The sequence below is a fragment of the Geotrypetes seraphini genome, chromosome 4, assembly GCF_902459505.1.
Source record: "Geotrypetes seraphini chromosome 4, aGeoSer1.1, whole genome shotgun sequence".
NCBI classification, from domain to species: Eukaryota; Metazoa; Chordata; class Amphibia; order Gymnophiona; family Dermophiidae; genus Geotrypetes; species Geotrypetes seraphini.
Genome location: NC_047087.1, coordinates 35,199,384 through 35,207,701, shown reverse-complemented (window position 1 = coordinate 35,207,701; position 8,318 = coordinate 35,199,384). Strand labels below are relative to the sequence as shown.

The following is an 8,318-nucleotide window of genomic DNA, read 5'->3' as shown; positions in this document are numbered from 1 at the left end:
GATAAAAGGAGCCCTTAGTATAAAATTCCATATTTATGATATCCACACTATCCCCCCCCCCTTTTACAAAACCTTGCAAAAGGTTTTTAGCATCGGCCAGCATGCTGAATGCATTCAGCGCACTGGCTGGCACTAAAAACCTCTTGCGTATCTATGTAGAAAGGGGGTATATCATTTGCCAACTCTCCATTCTACCATGCCTCCAAACACCCTAACCAGACTCAATAATCCCCTGGAGAATTTCGCTCAGATACCATGCACTCTCATCCCCCAAGGGGATTACATAAGGATTAAAGAAATGTCTAAATACACTTGTCAGAATGGCATAAATTGTTCTCATTTTTTTTCTCCACTATTCCACTGTACATTGCAATCCTGAGCAAATATATAGCATCCTTTTGTTCATTACTAAATATGTAGCAAACCCTTCTTAAGAGGAGCATATACATTTTATAAATGTACTAACAATAATAATAATAATAATAATAATTTTATTTCTTATATACCGCTGTACCGTGATGGTGTGGATGTTGTTTTTGATTTTTTATTTCTTCTCCGCTGAATGCCTAAACGGATTACAATAAAACACAACTTTGTTTCAGTAATCTAATTTAAGCTTTCGTTGGGGGGGGGGGGAGGTTTTCCCATGCTGGAAAAAAATAGTATTCATAGGTTCATTTCCACAGCATCGAGCACCTACTGTGGTCCATCGGACATATTAACTTATACTGATGATCTAATAACGTTCGTGGCGAGTTTACAGTTTGTACTAGCCACCTTTGAATTTAAAGAAATACAGCTGTTTGTTGGTCGCGTGTCAAAGCCCGGCGATTTGCATAAAACCAGACCTTAGTATCTGAAAGAATCGTGTGGTTGCGTATTAGTGATTTTGATGCTTTTATTGTTTAAACTCCCAATATAGCTGTAGGACAATAAGAGAGATTAGTAAATCAGGCTGGGAAAGCAGATAAAACGCCTGAGACCCGCCCTTAGAGTCTTTCACCTGTAGGTGGCGTTTCTCGCTCCCCCAGCAGGCCTTGGGCGGCTCCTCGCGACCGGCGCACCCGGCCGCCAAAACACTGGAGGCGGCCGGCTGGGGCTGCCCTGCCAAGTGCCTGAGCGGAAAGTGGACAATTGCGTCCCCCGTCAACCGAAGAAAAACGGTCTGGCGGCTGCCCGTGTGGCCCGCCTCCGTCGTGCGGACCTCGGGAAGGTGGGAGCCGAGCGTCCGGGACGCGTATTTGTGGTCCTGCGGGCGAGGGGTCCTCAGGCCGCCCCCGGTGATGTCATTCTTTGTGGCTGCAGTGGCAAAATGGCTCCCGTGGTGGAGAAGAGGCTGTCGGGCGGGGACGGAGCCGGGGAGTCGCTGGAGCTCAGCAACGAGGAGGAGGAAGGGCAGAGTCTGTGGTGAGTCGGCGCTAGGGGGTTGTAGCCCATCCGCGCCGGACACTTTCTCGGAGCCGGGCGGAGGCTGCAGCGCCGCTGCAAAGTGCTTATTAATAGCATCCCCGGCCCGGGCAGCGTCAGCCCGTAGAACAGGAGAGCGGAGCAGCGGGACTGTAAAGGGGGCTTCCGTGGCCGGAGGAAGATTTGTGTGGCCAGGCCTGGTGTTGAACTTGTATCCCAAACACGGTGGTATTTGTAGTCCCTGATTCTACCCATTGAAATCACTCTTACAGGTCCCATAATATACCAAGATGGGGATGTTAGAAATGCAGAATGGCTCAAAATCGCCTCTTGGCTGCTCTTTTAAAAATCCATCTCGTTGTTTTAACTTCAGTTCTGGTGCAGTGTTGTAGATCACTGTTATCACTTGTAAGGGCCCCTTGGTGCCTCTTAGTAACTGGTTTTGTTCCCTCCTCTTTTAGAAGCCATTCTATAGATTTGACGCTCTTTATGTGCCTAGATGTAGTTTTGAATGTTATTTTGAGCTTATCCTGATGCTAGCTTCTGTTATGGATGAGAAGAGTGAGTGACAAGAGGGAAATAAGTCACTGCAGAATTGGACTGGAGGTCTGGGGTGGGTGGCGGTTGTCTAGGTCAGAGATGATGTTCTCTTTGGCCAAGCATAAGTAAGCGCCCATTGCTTGGTGGTGATGATTATGGGCAGGGCTGGCTGCAATTTGTTGAGATGTTTAGATGCTAGATGCTGTTGATGCTTCTTAATAAAGTAGGTAAGAATGGGGAACATTGAAGACTTGTGGGGGGTTTTGATGGGGAGGGGGAGTTTATGTGCCAGAGGGAGTGCCAATTGACTAATTTTTTATTGTTGTAGGTCCTCAATCCTGAGTGAAGTTTCCACACGATCCCAATCTAAATTACCCACAGGAAAAAATATCCTGGTTTTTGGTAAGTGTACTGTGGGGCATTCTGGCCTAAATTTAATTTCTTGCTATGTGGCATTATAGGACTTATTGCAAAGTGGTACTCTAATATGGTGTAAAGCTGAATCAGATGTGTAGATGATTGTTTGGGCTTCCTTCTTTTGTAAAGTTTGCAGAAATAGGGAAGTGATATTTAAATTTAATTTTTTTCAGATTGTATATAGGTTGCTGTACCTTGCATCGCAAGCATTAATTTCATTTTAAGATTAAAGCATGATGTTGCATGCTCAGTAATTTACAACTAGTAATGTTTTTACTGTCTACCATTGCTACCGTGTTTCCCTGAAAATAAGCCCTGGTCGTAGGCAGCCGCACTTCCCCTGGCATGCAGCCAAACCCCCGCTGACTCTCCATCCTTCCCTCCCAACCGATCCCCGCCGACTGCGACCATAAATACCTTGCTGCAGAGGAGTGTTGGGCCAGCAGCACTCGCATGCTGCTTCGGGGCCTTCTCACTGGGGCCTTCTGTGTACTTGTGATGGTATAGAAAGATGATGCAGAGGGAAAGCACAAGTGGATGGGTGAGAGGGGAGGAAAGATGTTGTACATGTGGGGGAAAGCAAAGAGGAAGAATTGAGGTGAAGGAGAGGAAGGGAGAGATGATCATGTACATGAAAAAAATAAGCCCTACCCAAAAATAAGACCTAGTGCCTATTTTGGGCCCCAAATGAATGACAGTGTCTTATTGGGGGGGGGGGGGGAACACGATAGATATATGCGATTCCATACAATTAAACATTTTAGGCCCTTCTCTGTTCAGATCATGAGCAAAAATAAATAAGAAGCAATACTGAGATTCTAGAAAGAAATGAGGAAATGTTTTAGCAAATGCTTACATGTCAGATGAACAACTGGCGCACTAAAGACTGATCAGTATAAGGTCTGGAATAAGAATTTGTTATTCTTCACCTAAAACTTTTGTGTTTTGCCAGAAATTGTTCTATATTTAAGTCTTGAAACACTAGACATAAATATATAGCACTGATTTTATATTCTACTATGCAAGAGTCCATGTATTTCAGTGACAGAGAGAGCAAAATGTCTATAATATTGCAGGTAAGCTGTTCTACTGATTCATAATGCTTTCAAACTGATACCTTCAGGGAACATTATGGTATGAACAAAAAAAAGAATTTATTTGTTAAAATGTAAGGGTTTTATTCAGTGGAACAATGAATGCTTAAACAGAAATGCCTGGGGAAGCTAATATGAAACTAATAATATGCCCTGAGTCACAAAGTCATTTTATGTTTCAGCCTTTTTAACCATAAGTTAATGGCTTTCCAGATATCTACATGTAATATTCATCACACTTCAAATAATTTTTTCTTTTGCTTTTAAGTTCATAACGTAATGCCCCTGGAAAGTATCTTTAGAAGATTGGTAAACAATAGCCAGATATGATGATATGGGTTGTGTAAGAATTGCTCATGTTTTGCTAGAAATGACCTAATTTAATTTATTTTGCATAAAAGATGGTGAAAGTCTTATTCAGGATATCAGTTGGTTAGTGCATTGGGAAAAGTTTCTAACTTTGTTTTTTAGATGTTTGACGAACTTTCAACTCTTGTGGACACTTTGGCCCGGATTCTGTATAGGATGCCTGATTTCAGAAGCTGCCTAGGCCCTTCCCATGGGATCTGGCCAGTCAGAATCTTAGGCCACTCCCAGTGCATCCCAGAATGCACTGGCAGATGGGCCTAACATACTGGTTGGCCCAGGTGCCTAAAGCACCTCCTACAGGAGGGGCCTTAAGTTCCTGGGCTAATCAGGCCCTTAGGACCCTCCCTGGTGCATTCCATGATGCACCGAGAAGGGGCAGGCCTGCCATTGCAGCAGAGATGGGCCGGCTGGCTAACAACAGAGATTAGAGGGAGGGTCCTGGGGTTGGTGTTCTGGCAGGAGGGTTTGGACATCCCTCTTGCTGTGTTATCTACCGGGGGAAGGGTCTATCAGGAGAGACTGGGCATCCCTCTTGCCGCGATTGTTCGCCGGGGGGGGGGGGGGGCGGCCGGCCGCTCGCTAATCTTACCGCAGTAAGCTCAGCAGCCGCATCTGCTTTACAATGTAGGCCATTTTGCTGTCCTAGGGAGATGCATACGGCCGCCTAGGTCCGCCTAAGACTACCTCTGGGTCAAACCATGCCCATGCCTAGCTTTACGTGAGCTTAGGTGGATTGCGCACCTCAACTCCCTAGGATCCCAGAGGTGCCTTCAATGTATGCGGCCTGCCTCTAAGTTGTTTTATTTTATTTTTTGGAGGGAAACGTGTGTCCTGATTGGCTGATTATGCAGCAGTTGGCTGCCTACAATTGGGACGCCGTTTATAGAATCCAGGCCTTGGTATTTGCTGGAAATACTTAAATATGTGTATTATCTGAACATTCTGTAATCCATTCAGCCATCATACTGTAGGAAACAAATGGAATAAAAATATTTTTTTTATTGTGATGTGTATGTATATGATTAACCTGATGTGAACCGCCTAGAAGTCATTCAATTGTGGCGGTATAGAAGAATAAAGTTATTATTATTATTATTAACTGTTCTTTATTTTTACATTTATGTAAAAGTGTGAAGTTAGGGGAACAGCTGCTCCCAGGTCTTATGAGTTGTATTCTCTTTGGTCCCTACAGTTTTAGAGGATCTTTCAATACTGTTGTTTGGGGGCTGATACTTAGGGCACCTTTTACAAAGCCGCATTAGCGACTTTATCGCACGCACATTTTTAGCGTGCGCTAACCCCTGCGCTAGCTGAAAAACTACCACCTGCTCAAGAGGAGGCGGTAGCGGCTAGCGCGGCCGGCAAATTAGCGTGCGCTATTACGCACATTAAACCGCTAACGCGGCTTCGTAAAAGGAGCCCTTAATTTGGACCTATACAGTGCATTTATCATTTTTATCTAGATTGGGAATTTCTCTTTGTTAAATGATTAATATTAATTGCATCCCTATCACTTTTGTACTTGTAGGTGAAGATGGCTCAGGTAAAACAACACTTATGGCAAAACTGCAGGGAGCAGATCACAATAAGAAAGGACGAGGTCTTGAATATCTCTATCTAAACATTCACGATGAGGATATAGATGGTAAGTCATGTGCATTGTTTTGGATTTTTCTTTGTTTTGAATAATTGGTTTGTGTACCCATGTAAAATTATGTATTATAAACTATAAAGAAGGTTCAGTAAAGCGATCTGAAAAAATGGGGCATGGAGCACTGAAACCCATAGAAATAACGCTAACATTACCCTGAATATGTATGTAAGCTAACTTCTGCTTTTTATTCCCAGAATATTTTTCAAAAATCCTCAAGTTTTAGAAAACAGTTTTCTTTAACTATCCATAATCCCTTAAGACAGAGCATGACTTGCTAGTATTTGTCTTGTGCATTGGGAGTTACTGTTTAATTGATGTAGCGCATAAATGTTTGAATCCTAACCTGTTAGTCAAGTTGCAGCACTTTGAGAAGCTAATAAAGCTTGTAAAAAATGTATTCCTGCACACTGTAATAATTCCATATGTGGTTTTCGTTTTCCATGCTTGTATGGTAGACCTTGGCAGATTTCTTTAGGACCTAGGAACAGAAACTGAGTTCCCCTCCCGCCCCACCAGTGTTCACTGAAGTTGGTGGAGGGAGGGCAGAGATCTTTGAGGTCTTTCACAGTTCCTTTAGAATCAGATTTTATAAAAGCTGACTTTCCTATTCCATGTCCAAGATGTGTTAAATAACATAACATAAAAGTTTATTTATATACCACAAACTTAAGCTGACAAAACGTTTTAAACAGAAAAGTCTTCCTAAAATGTTGGTTTGAAATAGAATTGGTTATCAAAATACTAACCCCCCCTTTTATGAAGCCATGTTAGGGTTTTTTATTGCCAGAATTCCTGTGAGCATTGGAGCTTTTACCACCGTAGCTGGTGATTTTAATAAAGAATCCCTAAAGTGGCTTCATAAAGGGGGGGGGGTTCCAATCCCATGTCGCAGCCCGAAAAGACAATAATCCTGTGAAAATATCTTTTATGTGAACTGCCTTTTACAGATGGAAAACAAAACAAAGTAAAATTTTGTAGTAAATGTCTAGGGCAGTGGTTCCCAACCCTGTCCTGGAAGACCACCAGCCAGTCAGGTTTTCAGGACAGCCCTAATGAATATGCAAGGGGCAGATTTGCATGCCTGTCACCTCCACTATATGCAAATCTCTCTCATGCATATTCATTAAGGCTATCCCAAAAACCTGACTGGCTGGTGGTCCTCCAGGACAGGATTGGGAACCACTGGTCTAGGGTCTACAAACATGAAATGGTCAACAAGATAATCTGGAGCTAGACCTTATAACAGATACATCCAAATTTGAATAGAACTCTTGCTTCATTAATACAGTGAAACAGTCTGTCTTCGTTTAATTTTATAATTTGAAGAATAGTTATATTTTGAATGATACTAATCTATTAAAGTTGTTTTTTTAATAATCTGCTAAGTAAATAATATTACAGTAATCTAAAATACTCAAAATCAAAGATTGTACTAAAACCATAAAGGAATTAGTATCAAAATAAGATCTAACTTCGTAGTTTCCACAACATATAGAAGCTTTTGCGGACTATAGCATCTGTCTGAGTACCCATGGATGAATCCAAGTAAATCCCCAAAATTTTAATAGTAGAATTAATAGGGTATGAGGTTCCTCTGAATTTCAAAATCCCTTCATTAATCTTATTAGCTGTGCCCTGGTAGAAATACACTGCTACTGAACCTGTTGTTGCATAGTCTCATGCGGGCCCTCTTCAGTCCCCACCATCTCTGTCATCTAGTCTCATCTTCTTCCTCCTACTCTGTTGTCACCTAGTCTCCCTTCCTCCTTTAATCACTTCATTCCAGCCCCTATCCCAACTAGCCCTCGTAATCTTGCAAGCCAATGCCAGTCTTCATCACCCCAAGAAATGAATTGACCGTCCCTCTTCACTCAATAAGCTAGTCAAACTCCCAGCTGCTCTCCACTCCCCTGCAAACCAGTTGGCCACCTGCATTCCCCTCTCCCCCATCTAGCCAGTCAGTCCCACAGTTTTGTTTTCACCTCTGCAAGCTAGTCGCCCTCTCCCAAGTCTCTCTCTCTCTCCCTCCCCTGCAAGCCAGTCAGTGTGAGCTGCATGGTGCAGGAACTCTTGCTAGCCTTGTGAGACTTCACAACACAAGAATTCTTGTGTAGAGCTACATAGTACAAGGAGGAAGAAATTTGTACTCCAGCACTGATTACAGCAACAAAAAAATTCCTTTTAGTTTAGAGAATCACAGAAATCCCAGGGGCCGGAAGAAAATTTATAATTGCCACAGCAAGCTGGTACCTGGGATTTGTTGAACTCTGTTCTAGGGGAATAAATATTAAGAACTCTTCCCTTCTTTGTTTGTGGACTTGTAATCTGACTTTAGCCTTCTCGGTTTGTCTGGTGATGTTTAAAATGGTGGAATTGAGATTTTTTTTTTTTTTTTTTTTGCAAGTTTGTTTGCACCACACCAACAAACCGTGCAGTTGCCCTGACTAGAAAATACTACTGATTGAACATCGGTGAATGTCCAAAAGCATTCATCTAAATGGACAGCCTTTGAGTTGCAATCTTAAGTTTCTTCCAGTTTAGAAGGAAGACAAATAATCAAGATCTGGAGACTGCAACTTGTCCTGATTTTGTTATACGGATTGAGTCCAAATTGAATTTTTTATGGAAGGCATTTGTACAGATAAGCAACATCTCCTAATCAGACTTGGTACATAGACACACTGAATTCTGGAAGGAACTGCACTGTGTGACTCTGCTGCAGAGGCTATATCAAAAGGGAGGAGACAAAGAGGAAATTCCTAGATAGCTATAAATGACAGTTTAAGCATCTTTCCATGAGAAGGAGGTACAAAAGATCAGGAGAAAGTTGCAGAACC

The 8,318-nt window shown here is 42.6% G+C and overlaps 1 protein-coding gene across 1 annotated transcript in view; it reads left to right on the top strand.

Moving 5' to 3' along the window:
* The first annotated feature begins 1,005 nt into the window (after positions 1-1,005).
* DYNC1LI2 (dynein cytoplasmic 1 light intermediate chain 2) overlaps positions 1,006-8,318 on the top strand; it is a 125,249-nt gene continuing 117,936 nt past the window's right edge. The window contains exons 1-3 of the mRNA XM_033941511.1: positions 1,006-1,407; positions 2,276-2,349; positions 5,356-5,472. Of these exons, the coding sequence (XP_033797402.1) occupies positions 1,313-1,407; positions 2,276-2,349; positions 5,356-5,472 (286 nt within the window). The 5' untranslated portion in view covers positions 1,006-1,312. The remainder of the gene's footprint in view (positions 1,408-2,275; positions 2,350-5,355; positions 5,473-8,318) is intronic.